Source organism: Tenrec ecaudatus, chromosome 10, assembly GCF_050624435.1.
Source record: "Tenrec ecaudatus isolate mTenEca1 chromosome 10, mTenEca1.hap1, whole genome shotgun sequence".
NCBI classification, from domain to species: Eukaryota; Metazoa; Chordata; class Mammalia; order Afrosoricida; family Tenrecidae; genus Tenrec; species Tenrec ecaudatus.
In genome coordinates, this window is record NC_134539.1 from 35,675,394 (window position 1) to 35,696,779 (window position 21,386).

The 21,386-nt window shown below is 55.7% G+C and overlaps 1 protein-coding gene across 1 annotated transcript in view; it reads left to right on the top strand.

Moving 5' to 3' along the window:
* The first annotated feature begins 768 nt into the window (after positions 1-768).
* Positions 769-21,386, top strand: part of TMOD1 (tropomodulin 1) — a 77,129-nt gene continuing 56,511 nt past the window's right edge. Inside the window, exons 1-2 of the mRNA XM_075558986.1 lie at positions 769-881; positions 16,571-16,743. Coding sequence (XP_075415101.1) covers positions 16,624-16,743 — 120 coding nt within the window. The 5' untranslated portion in view covers positions 769-881; positions 16,571-16,623. The remainder of the gene's footprint in view (positions 882-16,570; positions 16,744-21,386) is intronic.

Below are 21,386 nucleotides of genomic sequence, written 5' to 3' on the forward strand. Positions count from 1 at the left end.
GCCCTGCAGAATAGATCAACTCTAATCTTCGACTTGCTCCTGTCAACTGACTCCCAACCTATGACATAATTCTTGAGAGAGGCTAACCATGCTCAGGGCTGGCATTCATTACTCTGAGGGCGGCGGGGGTGGCGTGTCATTGCCATTGAGTCATAGCGACCCGACCAGGGCAGGGTAGAACTGCCCCTGGGGGGCATTTGAGACTGTCGCGACTCTTTACTGGAGTTGAGAGCCTCATCTTGGAAACTGCAGCCGACGCGTGTCCGCTAGCCCTCCAGGACATTTGTTGCGAGTTAAACGAAGCTAATGGTTGGTCTCCAGAAGACCAGGCTTCGGAGGGTATTTTTGGCTTTCGGTTGAAAGATAAGCGCCAGGCAACAGCTCCAAGGGTCCGCTGCGTCCTCACGGCCCCAGGAAACCTGGAGTCCCCGAGTATTTGAAGTTCTGGTCTGCACCCCCCTCCCACCCCCCACTTGGAGCAGGCGTCTTGGGTGAAACCTTTGATCTTAATCTTTCCTCCGGGTCCCAAAATCTGGAGACCGCTCGGAAAACCATCTGCTCGCTTTTTACAAAATCGCAAAGGGCGCTTACACAAGTCAGGGAAACGGAGACTCGGAGAGCCGCGCTCCTCCTCCCCCGGCGGAGGGAAAGGAAAGAGGGCGGCGGGCGGGGCGGGGCGGGGCGGGGCGCGCTGACAGCGGGGCCGGAGCCGGAGCCAGGCACGCCCCTGGCTCCCACCCCCGGAGCCCACTGCGCCCGCCCGCCCGCCCGCCCGCCCGCCCGGGAGCGCGTCCAGCCCCGCGCCCGGCTCGCCAGCCGCCCGCCCGCGCGCCACTGTGCTGCTCGCGCCCTACCGCCCGCGTCCGCCGCTCCGCGACCCGGTAAGCCCCCGCACTCGGTCGGGGGTCCCTCTTGTGCTGGTGGGGTTCCCTGCCCCCGCGCCGGGGCCCCAGCCATATCTGGGCAAAATATTCAGCTGTCGCCGCCGCCGCCAAGAGGGACTAAGCGTGGCTCCCTCTATAAATAGCCGCTGCCGCCGCCGCAGGTTGCCCGGGGGCTGCTGCGCCCGGGGATCGGGGGTCGGAGCCCGGCGCGCCGGTGCCCGCCGCCCAGCGCGCGCGGCCCTGCCCTGGACGCCCTCCGCTCTGGCCCCCGCGTCCTGTCCGGAAGCGGAGGGGACCTGGGGACTGGCGGAGCGCGGGGGCTGGGGTCGAGACGGAGCGGGCGCCCCCGCAGCTCCCAGGCTCCAGCGCGGCCGGCCAGCTCGGCGTCCCGGGGCTGCTCCGCCGCGCACAGGTGCCCGCGAGCCCGGGCCCCGGCAACCCCTTCCCGGCCCACAAAGAGTCTACGGTGCGGGTAGGGACACACGGGCTCGGGCGAACGGGGGGACTCGGGGCTCCGCAGCGCGGGATTGTGGCACGAAAACTTTCCCCGGTCGCCGGAGGCCACGAGGTTTGGAACACCACCATCTGCGTGCGGGCGGCGAGGTGGCGCGGGAAGAGCCTAGACGCAGGAGCCTCCTCGTTATGGTCAGCTCGCCAGGTGGCCGCTGCAAGCGCCTCTTTCTCTGGACCTCGGTTTCCCGATTTGTAGGGTCGGGTTCGGTTCGCGTGGAAGAGCTTGGAGCGCCCTGTAGAAAGCCCTGAGGCGCGCCCCTGCCCTCCTGGACGGTCGGCATCCAGAGCTCAAGCCAGGGCCTCCAGGGAAACAACCGCTGCAGGAAGAGGAGTTTGGGGACCAGCGACTGTGTAGTATTGAGGGACCCACCAGAGTCCTCCGAATGCCCTGGGCAGTACATCCCAAGAAAGTGTGTCCATGGTGCTTAAAGGACCCCCTCTGCGAGGTACCCTGCATCACTTCTCAGAGGCATGGGACGGACGACGGACAGACGCAGACAGCTTCACTCACAGAAAACTGCACGAGGCCGCCGGTGCCAATCCAGCCTGCCTCTCAGTCTGAACTGAGAGAAACCAGGCGCTATGGCCTGGGGGCCTTGCAGGGCTACCCTTCTTGTTCTTAGGGACCTGGCCCGCAGTCTGTGACCTTGCCCTTGCTCTCACACTGGGAGATAACCGGCTCAAGTGTTGGGGATCCACTCCAGAGCCTGAACCCCGGGCGCTGGACCAAAAGCAGGAACGTCTCAGAGACCCCCACCTCGCCCCAGAGGCTACCACCGTTTTATTTTCCATGAGGGGTCATAGAGCACTCTGCTCAAGGTCACAGCTTGATGGCTACGCTAAGAGGCCTGCTGTCTCTGGAAGGGTTCTTCCCCTCTCTGTTCCCTTGGGGCCTCGCAGGGCAGGTCTGCAGAGTGAGGAAGGACTGCCCACCCCGTGCCCACCCCAGCCCTTGATAAGATTTGCGGATGCCCAAGATGTTCCCTCTCCCGGCCAGTAGTGCCCTCTTTCTGCAGTTTCCTTTTGATTTCTACTTTCCTTTGCATTATTTTCTCTGAAGCCATCACCGAACCTCCCAGGTGAAAGAAATAAGGGGAAACCAACCCAAACCCGCTGCGTTGAGTTGATTGAATGTGCTAACTGAGCAACACTGCTCCGACCTGCATCTGTTTGCAGTCGGTTTGCCAGTTCTCTCTTCATTGGCCACACCCGGTGGATTCCAACCCCAGTCTTTCAGGTAGTTGAGCACGCACAGTTTCTGTTACCCAGAGCCCAGTAATAAGGTGCACATGAATTCAAGCCCACATAAACCGGGAGTACCCACGGGGCACTGTCACTGTAGTGTCTAATTCTCCCAACAACTGAGCTGGACAAGTGCATGTTTTAGAAGCCCTTGCGCTCCTCCCAGCCTAAAGTGGAAAGCCAGTGCCCTCTAAAAATAGCCTCCGCCCCAACTTATCAGGGCCTCACACCTTTCCCTCCCAGGGGAGGGGAGCAGGAGAGCTGCCCTGCCCAGCCCAGCCCGGAAAGCTAGTGGCAGCTCTGAGTAATGGGAGGGTGGGTTGACCTGGACGTCAGGACATCTGCTCCAGCCCAACTCTGGCACCCCCTTCAGAATGACCTTGAGCAGTGAGGGGGGTGGGGTGGACAATGAGGCCCCTAGTGGACCTGGAATCAATGGGGTTTAGGGTTCCTTTAGGGGAACTTTCTAGAGTGAGTAAAATTCAGTGCCAGAATGGAATCCTGGGAAGCACCAGGAAGAGCAAATGGAGAGGAAGGGTTAGCATTACTGCTTGCTGCAAAGAGCAGTGGGAAGGGGCCATTAGAACCGGCACTTTGGTCAATGGTGATGCTGGCCGGAGCCATACCAGGAGGTTCAGGAAGGGAACCTCCTCTGGGACTGGTGGCCCGAGTTGTCTGAGCTTCAGTTTCCTCCTCTTTACAATGGGGATAAGAAGAGGACTCATTTCATATGGGTCGTTGCCCACTTAAGTGAGATGGTGCCAGGGAAGCCCTCAGCCTGGTACCTGGTACCTCTTGACGCTTTTATTAGTATCAGCAAAGGACGGGGGCAGAACCGGAGACAGCACACAAGTCTTTCCGAAAGCTTGGAGGAGACAGGAAGGGTAGAAAAAGTAGTAGGAGCTGGAGGACCAGAACCACGGAGAAGGACCCAGAAGAGGGGAACAGAGAGGGTAGGGGCTGACTGCCCCTGGGAGGTGTCAGAGGGACTTTCCTTCATCACCTGACGTCGCAGACCCTGGGTTGGGGCTGAGCAAAGAAAGGGTAAAATGGAGCGGTGCTGGCTCCGGCTCCTGTATCCTGTTGGCCAGCTCCAGTATCTGCAGGGGAGGGTGATGATGGTTTGACCCCCCGCCCGGGCCTCGTGACTTGCTTATTTCTGACATGACATCATCCATCGATGACTCTGCTGAGCTCAGTCACCATGGCCTTTTCCCGTCAATGTTTTGATTTTTTTTTTTTTTTTGGTCTTACTAATGGGCCGGTCTGGCTGCCAACATGTCTCAAAGGCAAGTTCACTTTTCAGTGAAAGCCAGAACACCAGAGAGATCGATGACTTGGCTGTTAGAATCCATAATCCGCGTAAGCCACAGGCTTGTTTTTATGGAAGAATCGGTTTGCAGAATAATGGGGCGTTGCCACTCTCTTGTTTGTTTCAAACCCCTTTGGTTAATCAGGATAGTACCTGACACTCTGCTCGTGATAAGGGAAGCATAAACACAGGACGGTCTGGGAGATTTTCAGAGGCTCTGGCTTCTGTCTGATCTGAGAAAACAAACACACGCCAAGCATTTCTTCACTTTCTCTTACAGCCTTTTGTTTTTCTGTTGGAGAAAGAAGGTTTGTGAAAGAACTGTACCCTACTGGCCAAGAGGAGAAAAGAGGGGGGAGAGGGAGGCCAGGCCTGCCCACGTGTCTCCGTTCGTCTGCTTGGGGCCCCCCACCAGAGCCACCACTTACCCTGGGGCCTCTAGGGTCATGGCCCAAGGTCCCTTCCTGGAGATAATTCTGGTGGGTGATAACCTCTGATGGCTGAGGTGCCCACTGCCCGTGCCACAGGGAAATGAGGGGAGCAGAAATGTCTCTTGGCCTTACTCAGCCATCTTCTTAGACTCATCTGGTAAAAGTTGGTGCCACGCTTGCTCCTCTCTGTCCTTTTTCCACCCCACTCCCTCCGACTGAACCATCTCTCACTCACCATCAGCTCCCAGGTCCCAAACCCAGCCTGCCCTGCTCTCCCCAGCTCTATGATCTGTGACTCCTGCCCACCTGACAGAGCCAACAGGGTGTCCCAAAGGCACTTTAAACCCAACGGACCAGTCTTCCTCCTGCGTGTGCTCCGACTCGGTTCATAGTGAGAGCATTCTCTAAGGCGCTCAACCAGATGATTCCCTTCCCTTCACTGTCAAATCTCCATCTGGAACATCTCTCCCACCTCCACTTCCACTGCCCCGAAGGAGCACTTTCCATCCCCACCCTGTTTAAAGACCTGTCTGTCTCATGACTTTGCTTTCTTCCATGCTGTTATTAAATAAGGAGTCTGCACAGAGCACCACAGTGGGTGTGTGAGTACTCCTCCTGCAGGGACTACCATTTCCTGCTGGATAATGACCAGGTTCCTTAGTATGGAAATACGGGGACCTGCTAAGATCAGGCCTGAAAATCGGTTCCTGGCATGGTCTCCAGCCCCCGTCACCTTCTGGCTGAGAGGTGAGCATGCAGTGTAGTACCAGGCACTCACAGCACTAGGGGTGGATGACTTCATTCAGGTGCACTCGGATCACCTGGGATCTGGTTTAAAATTCAAGCATCATCAATCACTGAATTCATAATCTGGGGCCAGAGCCTGCGGTTCTGTATTGTGGAGAAACTTGCTAACAGTTCTTGCTGCTTCTCTGCCCGGGCTGCTCTTCTCGCGTTTGGCCTGGGGGACTTGTAACATCTGTGATACACAGCTTCTCACTGCCTCCCGTGCTCCCACAGCCCCCTGTTCAGACTCAGAGCTCAGTCCCCATGAGCTCGAAATCCAGTCAGCAGCTTACAGTCAGCATCTCTGGCCAAACGGAATGCTCCTTGTGAACAGGATCTATAGCTCATTTGCCTCCTGCTTTCCAAGTGTCTAGGAGCCCCGGTGGTCAGCGGTTCAGGCACAGCTACTACTCCGTGCCACAAAGATGAGGCTCTCTGCTCCTGTAAAGATCGACATCCTCAGAAACCCTGTGGAGTGGGTCTTCTCTGCCCTGAGTCCTACCCTGTGTGTCAGCATCAGAATCGACTCAAGGGCAGTGGGGTTTGTTTTTTTTGGCTTTTTCTCAGGTGTCTACTCAGAGTCTACTCAGGTGTCACTATGCGTTTGCCAAGTGCAGGACCCTTCCTTTCCATAAGCGGTGACAGCTGAATGAGTGAACGAGGAGTCAAAGAGTAAGCAAATGCAAACACTGTGATCGTGACAACAGTCTCAGTGCCAGCCACCACGTAGAGCACCATCCCCCTCCCACCAGACCATTAGCTCCACGAGGGTGGTCAGCCCAGCCGATTCTGCTCTCCCGGCTCCCTAGCCCCACTCGCCCGCCTCACCTGAGGGGGCTCAGGAAGAGCTCATCTCATGAAGCTCATGGTCATCCTGCGAGGCAGGTCTTATCACCCCCCTTTGCACATGAGGCGATGAGCCCCGTGGGAATGGTTCCAAGTCATCCAGTTGGGAGCCATGTTCTGGAAAACTCACAGAACTTTCTAGGGGTGGATTGATTTCATTCAGGTACACTGGGATCCTGTTCAAGATTCAGGAATTATAAATCACTGCATTCATAATCTGGGGCAGCGCCTGAGGTTATGTATTGCTAGCAAACTGCCGGGTGTCGCGGAAGCTGCTGGCCGGAGGTTTGTGGTCCTAGACCCCAGTTAGGGCACCGGAGTGAGCGCTAATCATCAGTGTTCCTCTGGCCACTGTATTAAGACGGTGCTTTTAAACTCAGATGATCACCTAAGCTCTATAATGTAGTCAGAGCACAGATAACCTGGGTGTCCAAGAGCGCAGGGTCAGGACCCGGCCAGTACCATGGACCCTGCCGGCATCAGAACCATGCAGAAGCCTGAAATTTCAGAGACAGACAGATGTTAAGACCGCTTTCCCCACGCAAACCCAGGACGGGTTCAAAATGGAGTGGCCACGTTGCACGCATTTCTTCACCATGGGTTTGGAATGGGACTCCACGTACACGATTCAAAGGACTGGAGATGGCTTAGCGGAAACCTACAAGGGCAAGGAAATGACGAGGAACAGGAGCATTTAAAAAACAGACATGAGGCGGAAACCTGGGAGGCTTTGGGAAGGAACAGACCCATCCACGCACAAGACAGCTTGTCGATCATCTCAGAGCCGCTTCCGTGCCCCCTGCGTGTATGAGGAGAGAAAGGCGTGCCAGCATCCAGGCTGATGATGGCGCCTCAACTTGGACAAGCAAATCCAGTCTGGGATGAGGAAATGGGACGGCTTGCCGGCGGTGCATGTCTGACAAGAAGGAAGAACGCTGTGATCTCCATGATGGCCACTAGATGGGAGGCAGTTTAGCCTAGTGGTTACAAACATGGGGGAACTCTACAGACAACACCCCCTGCCACCGTCCCCCCACCCCCCGGTCCACACTTAAACTCTCCCACCGCTGGGTTGTGTGATCTCTGGTCACGTTGTTAACCTCTCTGCATCTCAGTTTCCCTATCTATAGGAATCAAACAGTTGTTGCATGTGAACTTCCCAGGGTACTCCATCCATTCCCAGCATCCTGTGCGAGTCCTCCCAGTGAGGCAGCATGGCATTCCCAGCATCCTGTGCGAGCCCCCAGTGAGGCAGCTTGGAGCTGTGACAGTGAGTGCAGTGAGACCCCTTGTTTGGACTCAGATCCTGGTGCTGGTGCTTCTGAGCTGTGTGACCTTGTTCAGGCTCCGTCACCTCTCTGTGCTGTTGTTTAGGATGGCCCACAGTAATCAAGGATTGAGACCTTAACCCGGGGCCCAACATACAATAAATGCAGCATAATGCTTGCGATCATTGTTAAGTTTGGGGGGGGGGTTAATGAGCAAGAAAACCTGCAGGGACTTTCAGTCGTGAGGGCTGGCAGTGGGACACTGGAACCACTGTTCACTCCATGGTCTGCCTACGCTGTCAGGATTGCTCCAGTTCTCTTTGGACTTGGCTGTGGGTTCCAGTGTTCTGCTATGATAGAGAATGCTGCCCCAGATCCCTGGTACACGTACGTATCTTGGCACCGATCAGAGTGTCAATTGGTAGAGGAGGTTCCGAGACTTGTAGTTGCTGCGTTTTGTGTGACAGATAGGGTCTGAATAGCCTCTAAGGGGCAGCATCATGCACACATCTGTTCTGTGGAAGAAGGATGCTCTCCACAGCTCGTGAGCCCCAGGGATCCCCGGGTGCTTTCCTCTCTGCCAGGCTGATAGACACGAATGCAGAGCTCCTTGCTCCATTTGCTCTTCTCTAATGGGGAGTGAGAGACGTCATCTCTTCATATGGGTATTAGCTGCTTATGCATGTGAACTGCTTGCCTCTCCCACATTTCTATCTGGGCTCATCTAGTTCTTGAAGATTGATTGTAGGAACTCTGTGAAGCAGATCAGCCCTTTATCAAATGTACTGCAACTGGATCCCCACCCCCACCCTCACCCTATTTTCCGTTTGTCTTCTGGCATCGTTCATGCTCCTGGTTGTCCAGGAAATGCAAAAGGCCCACTTCATCGGCCTGCACCTCCTGTTCACTCCTCCGGCGAGGCGAGGACAGGCAGGGAATGCTCGTACGATGAGAAGAGCAGCGAGCGCCACCCGCGTTCCCACGAGGTGACTTCTCTCCCCAAACCAATAGGAATCAGTCATTCATTCAACAAACCTCGCTTGCGCACTTAGGAGGGGCAGAACTTTGTGTTGGGATATAAGCAACGCTAGGAGGTACTTGCTTGCCCTCAGCAGCCTTCATTTCTGAGGACTGGGGTGGGAGGTGGGTAGGAGTAAGGGACAGGTCAATGGTGTGTTAGTCTGAGTAGACTAGAGAAATAAACCCACCGACACTCAAATTCATCTTTATATAAAGAAAGAGCTTTATATAAAAGAGCAGTTGTATATTACAAAACATCCCAGCCCAGTCCAGATCAAGTCCTAAGTCCAATATTAGCTCACATGAGCAATACTAGTTCATAAATTCCTCTTCAGACTCACGCAGCCATGCAATTACCCCGGATGCAGGAGGATCACAGGCCAGTAGGTGGAAGGTCTTGTGGATCCAGTGGCGGTGGAAGCATCTCAGCGCTGGCAGGGGTCTCCATGTGGCTCCTCCTGCCACAGGGTTCCTAGCGTAGCTCCATGTGTCTTGTCATCAGGAACACAAAGCAGAGAGCTTGTGTCTCACCTCCAGGGAGGAAGATAGGAATTCCCAGAATCCTCAGGAGAAGGTCATACCCACAGGGAAGCTTCATTGGCTGTGGCCTGATTGACAGGCTAGACTTCACCCCTTTGCAAGTTGACAGGAGATGATGTAACTGCCACAAAAGGGATCACACCTAAACCCACTGCCATTCCGGCTCCACAACCCTAGATGGGATTTCCCAGGTGGCAGATCCCTAACGGGAGCAGCTAGCCTCACCCCCCCCCCCACCGCCCTCCACCCCCTACCCCTGACCCCAGAGCAGTTGTTGGATTGAACCACCCACCTTGCAGGTAGATGCCCCACCCCTGAGTGCACGGGGCCTCCAGGCCCTGGAACCATGGGCTCGCTCTCCTAGAGCACTGAAGAGTGGGTCCCTTATTTGTATGAAGGCCCAGGGCTTCCTAAACCCCTTGTCAGCTGTGTGTGGGGGGTGGGGGTGGGATGAAATGGCAGCGTGGGATGAGCCTGTGGGGCAGGCTGGTTTGGGAGGGGACGTGTACAAGAGCACAGAGTGGAGCGGAGCACCGAGGCAGCTGGGCAGGCCAGCTGTGCCAGGGAGGTGGCTTCAGAGTCTTTTCCTGGAGCCTTAGTGCTTAGGAGGATTTGTGTGGTGACTCAGACACCTTGACAACCAGAAGAGATGAAAACACCACCCCCCAGCCCCTCTACACACAACCCACCCACATTATTTCTACTCCTCTTATACACACACATACACACTCAGGTCTTTCTCGTGTTTAAGCCATTTGACAACTGAGATGGACCTGTCGGCCTTTGAGGCTTAAGGTGTCCGGCTGGGACCTGCGTAGACGTGTTGGAATCAAGCGTGCTACTTAGTTTCCCTGTTTTCCCAGAAGTGTCCCATATGACTAAGAGAAGACTGGGGCAGAGGAAAGCCAGTGCAGACAAAGGAGAAAGCAGATTTCAAGCTAACTGGGCTTGAGCCCCTATTCCATCCACGCAGGGGCTTCCAACCTGTTGGTCACGATGAAATCAGCATTCGAAAGGTCTTCAGCCTCTAGTCCACCCCCTCCCCACCCCGCCAATTGATGCATCACCTCGAGCTGTCAGGTTCTTAGGTCAGACTCTTCATCTTGGCTCACCCCCAAACTGAAGCGCAGTACGGTGGAACCAATTCTGACTCTTAGTGACTGTAGGACGAGGAGAAGGAGCCACTAGGGCTTCTAAGACTGAAAGCTTTACAGCGGCAGACTGCCTCATCTTTCTCCTCTGGAGGGGCCGGGCGGGGTTGAACTGTCCACCTTCTGGTTAGCAGCTCAGCAAGGGGCTCCTTTTCCTCTCTGCTACTGCGTCTATCATCATGGGATCAATTGGCCCAGTGTATCTGTTTTTGTGGTTAGAACGTGCTTGTGTGGGTTAGAAATCTCCGTGTTGGCGACCCCATGTCTTCTGTCCTCTGGGGTCCCCAGGTGAATCCATCTGAGACTTGTGGAGTGTGACCATGTTCCCCCATGGGAAATCCACGGAGCTAGAGCCCAGCAAGGCCCTGGGCCCGAGAGGGAGCGCAGAGGGCCACTAGCTTATGTCACCGGAAGCCAAGCAGGAGAGAAGTGCTCAGGGCACCTGGAAGGGGAAGTGCCCAGTGGAACCAGCAGGCCCAGGATAAGGTATCCTGGGGAGCCTCCCAGAGGGGAGGGGAGGAGGAGAGCTGGGAGTGTGAACTCTCTCCTCATTTGGCTGCAAGGACTCATCAAGTTACTTTAAGAGAGGAGCGGGGCAGTGGTGAGGTCTCTAAGGACAGTGGGAACCCGGGGGTCTCACATCAGCCCTGGCAAGCAGGCCTGAGGCCCCTCTGGGGTGACTCGCCCTTGGGCTGCTCTCAGGCTCCTGAAGGGTCCCTCCCAGGAAAATGCTCACTCTCTCAGCGTGTCTGTTTCCTCACAGACTCAAGTTTCTTTGTTTGTAAACGTTTTATTAGAGGCTCATACAACTCTTATCACACGCCATACATGCATCAATTGTGTAAAGCACATCAGTGCATTCACTGCCCCAGACTCAAGTTTCTACATGCTTCTCCTAGTTTCCCCAACATCCCTTCAGCCCTGCCACCTGCCCCATTCTCTCAAGTCCCAGTTCAATGTCAAAAAAATTAAGGAACTCACTTGCTGAACTCATTTCCTCATTCTTTTTTTAATACCAGGCCAACTCTTGGTCACTGGCCAGCCAATCACTTTGGCTGCCCTTGGGTTCAGGTGCTCACTCTGTCCAGTCAGCTGAGAGGGGGTGGCCGCATGATTTAAGCCTGGCTGCCCGAGAGGTGCCCCCGGAGGAAGGGATCACCAGGAGAAGAACAGCAATCTTGGGAAAACTGGGGAGCATCAGAGGCACTCCTAGGTCCTTAAAGTCCATGGAAGCCAGGAGAGGGGTGGGTACGTGTCCTGTGAGGGGGGATTGAATGTGAGGTGCAGGATTATGTCATAGTGGTGCCGATGGGATGCGAAGAATCAACTCTGTTTGAGAAGCCACCTGTCGTTTGCCCATCCTCAAGACAGGCTGCGGCTGAGACATGGTCTGACGGGGCAGTATGTTTATGAACCATGACTCAGCCCTTCCTGAACTGGGAGCAGTGTGTTCCGTCAGCCAGATGCTGCTCCAGAGTCTCTCCTCCCAGAGGGCTCCCGTTCCCGCACCGGAGAGGCCATTAGCAGGAGAGAGGTGGACCCGCTTCCTGTGATCGATTTTAAGAGCATCCGTGCTCCTGAAGGTGCCAGGCGGTGCCCTGGCTCAGAGCGCCCACTTCTGAAGCTTCCCTGAAAGATGGCTTTAACCCTTGACCCACGAAGTCTCACTGCCCAACCTTCTGAGCTGTCCTTCTTGGCAACGACTTGTAAACTTGCTCTTTCCCGAGCCGAAGGCGTAGGTGGGGCTGGATGTGCTGCAGGTGTAAACACACACCCGATGGGGAAAACTTGAGTTGGCCGTGTACCCTGAATTTATGCAGCTGCCCCCTGCCCCTCACGAGCTCTTCCTCTGGACCCAATCGAGAAAGCGGGTGACAGAGGGGCTGTTCTGGTTCAGGTGGGCCGTGGTGGGAGTCAGAGAGGCTTCACACCTCTCCTGCCTGTTTCATCCCCCTCAGTTCCCCACCCTCCCAGACCTGCTCCAATCTTTCCAGCGTAAGGATGGGGAAACAGGCTCAGAGGAGACACGGTCCCCACCCAGGGTTTCAATGTCACTAGAGAGAACCCGGGGGTGCGCCTTGCTCTCAGCAGGTGCCCCCTGGCCAGGCATAGGGCCAGGCTCGAGGGACATGATGATGCATACGATCTAGGTCCTGCCCTGAGGGACCGTACAGATGTAGGAGAGTGGGGTGGGGCGGGGTACGTGGCCTTCTGATACCGGCTCACATTTTGTAAGAGTGTGCTGGACAGACTGCATGGCTCCCTGCCCCAGTCACTTCATCCTCACAGCTTGGGCAAGGTGGGCACTGCCGCCCTCACACTGCAGACAGCGACCCCGGCCCAGTGGCTCCTACCGCACTGTGGCAGCCTCGGAGGCACGTCCTCGGCGTCTGAAGTCACAGTGGGAAAGCCACCCAAGCGGGTGAACCACGTCTTGAGTCACTGACCAGTATATGAGGGGCTTCAGAGGGTCGGTGGGAAAACACCACCATCTTTTCGTTCCACTCTCGCATGAACTTTATGATGGCCCCTCATTTACCTGCCTTAGTCTCCACCAACAAAAGAAAAAGAATCAATGCCATTGAGTTCTGACTGACTGACAGCACCCTGTAGACCAGGGCAGCGCCGCCTCTGTGATTCCCGAGAGAGACTGGGGTACAAAGCCCCGCCTTTCTCCCGAGGAGCAGCTGGTGGTCTTGAATCGCCAGCCTTGTGGTTCACGGCCCAGCCCTTAGCCATTCTGCTACCAGGACGACTCCTCTCTATAGGGGTCTTAACAGTTTTTTAAAGGTATATTTTAGTACCATGGGAAAAAAAAACTAGTTTGAAGTCAAAGCTACTATCAAAATTTTATCAAAACTGAAGCGACACTTTCCCAAATCACGGGACTCTTGTCACAGTGTACGTGAATGCGATTCCGCACGCGAACACTCGATTTTAGATGGGGCGAGCATTTTAGAGAAGGTCGGGCAGGTCTCAACGATGGGTCAGGGAGGCAAGACCTTGACCAAGGACGAGAGTGTGGCTGCAGTTCTGACCTTTGTGGAAGGAGAATGGCCATGGAGGTGATAACTGCTGAAGTCTGGACCCCCAAGCGAGGGCCAGCAGCCTCCACCTGGAAGCGAGCATCGGCCTCAGCCAGCTTTCTGCTCAGTGGGGGCAGCAGGGCTGCGCAGCACAGCTGACTCGGGGCTGAACTTCCCATCGGTCCTTGAAGCGAGAGCAAAGCCAGTGAAGACGATTGTATGGGATCAACCACAACCAGGGGTGCTTCTCGGATTTACCAATCTGACTCTGAGGTCAAGGGTCACAGAAAACATGGCGGCTTCTGAGGGGATCTACTAGGCTAGGTCAATTCCAGGCAGAGAGCTCACCTTAAGAGGTAATTGCACTGGTCTTTGGGGATCCCAAAGGAGTTGTCTCGATAGATGGTCTCAAAAGACACGGGGGCGGGGGGTGGTATTAATAGGAAGAAGTTTTAAGAAACTTGACATCTGCATTGGTGAGGAAAAGGCCAGAACGGTGGGGTGAGGAATCCTTCTTCCCAGCACACCAATGCATCTGCTCTCTCTCTTGGAGGGGAGCAAGTGGCTTTCTTTCCAGAACTTTCTTGGGAAACCTTACCCCATCCACCCTACAATCCCGATCTTACCCCATTCCGGCTGCTTTTCTGTTCCCCAAACTCAAAGAACACGGGGTCCCTGCAGGATCAAAGCTGCTGCTTGGAGGTGCTCGCAGCCCAGGAGCAGGGCACCTTCCAGGATGAGTCAGGGTGACAGAAACAGCCCCTGCGGCGTGGGTGGACATAGAAGGGGGCGCTTCACTTTAGATATTTTTATTTAAGAAAAGTTGTGGTTTTTTTTATCATGATGCTGACTTACCCTCAGTTTTACCACAGAGACGGCCGCTGTGGTAGGAACACAAAGGAGAGAGAGGGAGTGGGGAGAGGAGAAGGGAGGCGGAGGAAGAAACACCAGTGTCAGCCAATTATTTCGTTTTCTTAGAAGGGCTTCCTCACTGCGCAAGTCTAGAAGACACTGACCCCCGGGTCGTTTCCGCTGATTTCGTTCTGCAGACAAGCAAACGGGGCTCAGAGAAGGGGAGGAACCTAGTGAGCTCCACCCAGGGAGTTATCAGTGCGACTGGCTCTCCCAGCAAACTGTTCTGACCACGGGCCTGCTCTGTCCACCACACCACTTTGGTGAATACTTACCAAATACAAGGTCTTTGAGCTGGATTTTGAAGACTGAACTTGCAGGGGGTTCCCCTGACGGGTCGGCTTTCCCCTCCCTCTCCCCAGCGTCCTCTCTACTTCTAGTCCCCCCACGTCTTCGACTGACAGCAGGAGGAGAACCCACCTTTACGAAAACCATCCTGGGAGTCGAGGGGAGGAGGGTGGCATGGCACCCACAACCTCGGTTTACCTTGGCCGTCCTCAGTTCCTTGCGGCTTGTTTAATTTAATGCTTCCGCCTTCCATGATATTCCCAAGGACTCTTGGCATCAAAACAAGGCTTTCTAAAGCGTCACCGAGGAGCTTTGATTCAGGAGAACAGTTCTGGGGTGTGAGCAGGGCGCACGTGGTCTTGTTCCCGGGCAGAGAGAAGCATCCTCAGGAGGTGCAAGGGGCCTTCGGAGGGTGGCACCTGCCCCTCGGTGACACCGCAGAGCCCCACACCGTTCCTCAGCATGCCCCATGGTCTCCACCTCCGTCCTCTCCATCCCTGGTCCGTTTCTCACTGGCCGGCTTGGAAATGGAGTTGTTCCTCCACCCTTCCCTCCCAGCGCCAGCTCTGTCCCCAGGGTCAGTCTGAGACCCTTCTCCAGGGCTTATTGCTCATCAACCAGGGAAGGAGTCTGGTGGCCAAGATTACTGCCAGGGTTCCTGCCTCCCCCCGAGGCGTGTCTCCACTGGTCCTGCCCTGGCTCCCTTCTTGTGTGGCTCTCCGTGTCTTTTGGGGGGCTGTGGCTAAGCCCATCCACCAACTGTTTCAAGGGATTCACCTCCCAGCCTTTGTCCCTTAGCCTGCCTGCTCGGCCAAGAGTCCTGGAGGAAATCGCGTTACCCAAGCCGGTCTTAGTGTCAAAAATGCGTGCTTGGCAGCCCACCCAAAGGACCCCAGGAGCCCTGGGGGTACAGGAATGGTACATATCGGGCTGTGATCAGCATGGGCAGCAATGCAAAACCACCAGCAGCTCTGTGGGAGCAAGACCGGACTGTCTGCTCCCATGACCACGCCTGGGAACCCCCCGGGGTTCGCTATGCGTCAGCACTAACTTGGTGGCGGTGGCGGCAGCCAGTAAGAGATGCAAAGAGGCTACAGGTGGCTCGACATCTCTGTGAGTTGGTTCCGGAAGCCTTCACGTCCATCATGTGGGTCCCAGTGGCCTCTGGATGGAGAGCAAGGGTCGTTGCCCTTGCCTGGCTCTCCGCAGGCTGTTCCCAGGTCCTCCGTCTGGAGACTCCTTTCATCGGGACGAAGCAAATAGAAACGAATCCAGGGGGCCTCATTTATACTCTGAACATCGCATTCCTGGGCTCTGGCTGCAGGGAGACCTAGGCCCCGACGAGCCGTCCTCAGAGGAGGGACGGCCCTTGGGTTTTCTGGGCTTGGGAAGCAAGTCATTTCTGACCACAGACTCAGACCTCTCCGTCCCACTAGCAGAGCCAACGTGCTCTCGGCTTTCTGAAGTGGACGCTTTTCCTATTAGCTTAGTGGGCTTCGGTTGTGATTTTTTTTTCTTCAAACAATGGCTTTGTTGGTAATGAACGACTGGAGCTTTGATGTGATTGCCTGATTGGCGGGCCTTTCCTCATCGTCGTGCCTCCCTATTCTGGAACATTCCATCCAGCGTTTCACCGATGAGCATGGGTTTTAACCATTTTCTTGGGAGTCTGAAGACAAGGCTACGATGAAGACAGTCACACAGAGGCACATGACAGTACTTCTTTCCATTCCCAAGCACTGAAGGGAGCCCCAAGCTGCTGCCTCCCGGCTCCGCCTGGCATCGGATAGCTCAGGGTGAAGCTCCTGCGGCAAGCCAACCTTTTCCAAGAGGGGAAAACGAAATTCTTCCCGTGGCTGGCTGGCCTGGTTCCACTCAGTGCTCCCCGCCTGTCGCCTCATCTGGGAAGATAAGACATCCTGAGCCCTTGAGTCCCCCAGCAGAGCCCTTCACCCGCCAAGCCCGGCTCACAGGCCAGTCCCCTCCTCTGTGAGCCTCAGCACCCCCTTGCTAAGCAAAGCTCACTGGGCCCACCCCCCTCTGCACAGCTCATCAGACTCCTACTTGGCCTCCCCACGGGCAGGGTCTGGGTCTGCTTCATCCCCTCCTCCTCTGCTCCCGAGGGCCCAGCCCCAGGCCACCACATGGGAGGACGTTTTCAAGTGAAAACAAACCCCACTTTAGTTCACCATCTGCTGAGTACTCCGTCGTAGTAATTGTTACCCTGGTGTTTTCTGAAACACGCCCAGGGCGCCGCACCAACGAAGAGCAACCGTTTGCATCTCTGAGAGCATCCCTCTTGCCCATGGTGGTTCTTTCTAATAAGGCCTTGTCTCCCCCGTTTCTGGCAGGTCAGCGATCCTAACGGAAGCTCTAAGACAGAGAGGAGACGCCCTCTCCCACAATGTCGTACAGACGGGAGCTAGAGAAGTACCGGGACCTGGATGAAGATGAAATCCTTGGCGCGCTGACCGAGGACGAGCTGAGGACCCTGGAAAACGAGCTGGACGAGCTGGACCCCGATGTGAGTAGGACCAGTGGGGACCGCGTCGTCACCGGGGCAGGCACAGAAACATCTCTCTTACACCCAGGGGAGGGCCAGGGACACGCTTCCTGAAGCCGCTGCTCGTTTCCCTTTTACAGGATAAACCTGGCCTTGGCAGGCTTGCGGTTTTATTATTTAATGTGCTGTGGAATGAATTAGCTGAGAGAGAAATTACTAGAAGAACCCTTTTCACCTGTTTGATGGTTCGTCATCCCAGTTCACCGTTGGCATCTTTAAGAAGGTCTCCTCATGCCCATGGCTTGCCTTGGCAGTCAGGATTCGCGGCATCAGGAGGCAGGCAGCTCCTGGAGCTCAGTCACGCCCACTGGAGCCAGGAGCAGGGCCAGTGGGGGTTCGCCGATGGGGCTGCCAGACAGGGACCTTCGCTTGATAGATCAGTCCCAGGTATCTGAGTCAACGCCCAGCACCGAGTAAGTGCTTAGTGAAAAGTAATGAATTAACTGAGTTTTCCATTGGACATATTTAAAATATTTTAATATTTCACTTAAAAACAAATAAAAATGATTGTCCAATTGTGGTTTAGCAATGATCCATGTGAAAACCATCCTTTGGTACCATGGTCACTCACCTTTAAAGAATCACTTCTCCTATAGAGAGGTTCCAGAGCCCTGGTGGCAATGACTAGTTGGAGTTGGACTCAGCGCAAGGTCAGCGGTTCAAACCCACTAGCTGCTTCTTAGGAGAAAACTGTGAGGTCCTTTGCTTCCATAAAGGTCTCCAGCCTCAGAAATGTGTGCGGGTCACAATGAGTCAGAATCTGTCCGTGGCAGTGCTTTTGGTCTGGGTCATGTAGGGGAGCAGAGTTTAACCGGAAGAGGACAGGCCTAGAGGTGTGATAGGAGCCCCTGGTTGGTGCAGTCATGTGCTCGGCTGCTCACCTGGAGGTTGGAGGTTTGAAGGTTGCAGCCTCCCCAGAGGCACCTTGAAAGAAAGACTGGAGACAAACTTGGAAGAAACCAGCCACTGGGCCCGGTTCTGCCGTGATACACATGGGGCACCAGTGAGTCAGAAGAGATATCGAGGTTTGATATTCCACTTCCAACCGTGGCCTTGTTTCTTACACTCATGGCCCCGGCCATTGGCCCTAGACCCCAGTCTCCCCATCTAGGAGGTGATGGAATTGGCTGGCTCCTTTTCAGGTCTTGCGTACACCTGTGATTAGGTAGCTGATTCTAGATAACCCAGAATCTGTGTCCAGTGTCTCAGGCCCTCCGGCCGGGCAGCCTCATCATGTCCATTCCGACTGTGCTGCCCCTGCCAGGAGAAGCAGTGCCCTGGAGGAGGCTGCTCCAGTTGTTGAGCAGGCAGCCTGGTGGCTAGGGGCTTGGGGCTCCGTCTGGCTTTTTTCTTTGGTCTGGGTTTCCGTCGACACAAGTGGTGTAGGCAAGGCACACTCAGGCTCCAGGCTTTGTCCTCGTCCAACCATTCTGTTCTAATCCTACTTGTTGTCCCATGGAATTAGGGGGCCGCTTTTAAAAGTGAGGATTAAATGGGGGGCGTCGCTACTTCTATTGGTTGGATAAGTGTGTCAGGCTTTTGCCTGCCAGGCTATGGGCCAACTGCTGGGTACCCCAGGTGAGCTTGCCAGGGACTCTGCCCTCTGGGGGCCCAGTCTGTTGGGAAGGAGGGCAGCATCCACTGCGTGCTAAGCGGGAGCAGGTAGGGAGCCCTGAGGAAGGATGGATTCTGATTGGTGGAAGGCTTCGCAGCAGGTGACAATTCGAAATGGACCCTGAGTTTTCCAACAGCGAGAATTAAAACCATGAATTCCAAGCTGAGTGAATGCCACCAGTCAAGTTTTGTGTCTGGGGTGGTGTAGCTGAGTGGGGTGTTTGGAGGACTAGATGACCTGGGGTGGGGTGGGGTTTTCATGTCAGACTAGAGTCTGGGCTTTTTTGGCCCGTGGGAGCTCAGGAGGGGCAGTGACTCTGGGGATTGTGTGGCACAGACTGGAGGGGTGCAGGGTGGAAGGGGCTGGTGTGGGAACCCCCATCACCCTCCCTGGTAGGTTGGGACAGTTCTGTCCCTGGAGATAAGGAAGGGCAGCCCTTTCTGCCCTGTTGTAGAGGCTTTGATGTTACCAGGAAGGTGAAGGGGGGACCCCCAAGGTCTCACTGGCCCTCTGTGCTGATAGAGTTGCCCTGGGCCACCAAAGTGACACTGGGAATGGATTAGGTGGTGGCTGCAAATAGGCTGAGAGTGAGGGTCTGAGACAAGTGATGGGGGCAGAAAGCGGAGGATGGGGAGGGGGCTGATGGGCGAGCCCTCTTATTCCCCAGGGCATCCCTGGTTCGCTTCTAAATTGGCCGAGCTCCCACCCGGTTCCCCTCAGTGCCTCACCCAAACAGCAGGGTGTCTCAAAACTAACCAAACCATCGCCATCTGGTCAACTCATCTCAGCCCTACCAGACAAGGTCGAATAGCCCTGGAGTTTCCAGATTTTTAACTCTTCATGGGAGCAGGAAGCCCTTTCTCCTGAGGAGTGGCTGGTGGTTTTGAACTGCTGACCTTGCGGTTAGCAGCCCCACACATAACCACTGTACCACCAGGGCTCCTGGACCCCAGTGCATTCCCAGCTCTTCCCTTGTCCACTTTTCTCCCAGGTGAGGCCATGAACCTGAGGCTCAGCCAGCTCTCCAGCTGGCTTGGAGCTCACAGTAGGATGTGGGGGACAGGCTCCAAAGAATGCACCCATCCCCAATCCCAACCCACCCCACCCCAGCTAGCAGGAAAGTCACACGAGTGTGGGTCTGGGAATGAAAACCAGAAGTAAAATGAAACCCAAAACCACTAAATAGAGCTGGACCAACAGACTATTCTGCAGGACAGACAGACCTCCTGACTGTAGGGCTACCAAGGCTGCAGCCTTTAGGGGAGCACCTTTCCCGTGGAGTTTGCTGGTGGGTTAGGACCATCCAACGCCCTGGGAGCAGCTGGGCTCCTTGTCTTCGGGGGTTGGGCGGGAAATCTGAGGCCCGTGAGGCTCTTACCATTGTGACTTTGAGAAGGACTTTGTGAAAGACCCCTTTCTCCCGAGTCCAAGTGGAAGACAAGGGGACCCAGAGCGGACAGGAGATAACTCTGGCGGGAGAGGAGGGGCTGCAGCAGCCCCACAAAGAGCTCCTTCATGAGCAGGAGAATCGAGGGAGGTGGCTCTGTTACCTGATTTGCAATCACAGTGTGGGATTGCTGGGCAGGTCCCCTGGGCCTCTTTTCTTCCAGAGAGCACAAACACTCCAGCTCTCCGGTTGCAGCTCACGCCCTGGGAGGGGCTGAAGGTATGCCCGGGGAGAGGCTGCATGGACTCAGGGAGCGGCAGGTGTCCAGCCCGACTGGAGCCCGGGAGTCTGGCGAGGGACCAGGACTTGCTCTGGGTCAGGTGACCAAGGGGTGAGCGTGAGGCCAGAGCCCTGATCCCTAGGCCGTGGCCCTCCACTAGACTCTGCCTCCTCTTCTGAACTTTGTCACTAGTACTTACTACAGATGGGTCCCCACTGAATCCCCGCATGGTGCTATGCAGGCGCGCCTCTCACCCCCAGGGGTGGGCGTTCCCATCACCCACTCTGCGATGTGCAGCCCAGTAGCCAACCCCATGGCTCTGCTGCTCCATTCGTAGGCACAGGCTCTGCAACACGGGGAGCAGTCAACCTGGGTGCCCTCCGACGCCCGCTCCACGTCTAACTGCCCGTGATCCTGTTACCTGGATTCAGCACGCACTTCAAAGGGTTAAGGTATTCTCTGGTGCAATTGCTTAGTCCTGGTGTCAGGCGACAGCCAGCCAGAGCAGAGCGGGGTGGCAGAGGATTCCTTACAAAAAGAATAAAAAGTCAAAGAGTCCCCAAGCCTTTCTATCTCTCTCTCGGTCTGGAAAGACTCAGGCTTATCATGAGATTGTTGCCCTTGGCCTCTCACGGGAGAGGAATGCTTCATGTGCTAAAGTATCCGCTGTTGACTGAGTCCCCGAGGGGCCCTGCCCTTTCCCGGTCTCTCTGGATGAAGCGGCTGCTGCTCTGGAGCGGAGCCAGCTGCTGGGATCAGGTGGCCTTTGTGCCGCCCAGAGAGGGAGGCAGAGCAGCGGTCTGACAGAGAGGTCTGCAGATGACAGTCACGTGGGGACTGGTGCGGGGAGCAGCGGATACGCTGTTCTAGACCACGGACAGATCCCTATTGTCCACGGGCCGGGCCACAGGCAAAGTCCCAGGTGGATGAGCCCATTGAAACCCCAGGGAGGGCAGGGGCCGTTACTAGCCCCAATTTTGAGATGGGGGAACAGGCGCACAGGGACGAAAATAACCTGCCCAGGATGTCACACGGGTGGTACTGGGATCCCAGCCTGGACAATCTTGACCTCTAGTCCAAGGTGTTAGTCATGCCTTGCCTGTGGGACCGTAAGGAGCCCCGGTGGCATAGTGGGTTCCGTACGGGTGAGCAGTTCAAAGCCACCAGCCGCTCTATGGGAGAAGGTCGAGACTTCCTGCTCCTCTACAGGTCTCTGGCCTCAGAAAGCCCCAGGGGCCCTTCTACTCTGCCCGACAAGGACTCTGTGAATCTGAACCGTCATGATGGCAGTGAGTTCCGTGTTGTTGGTGGGAGCACATGGG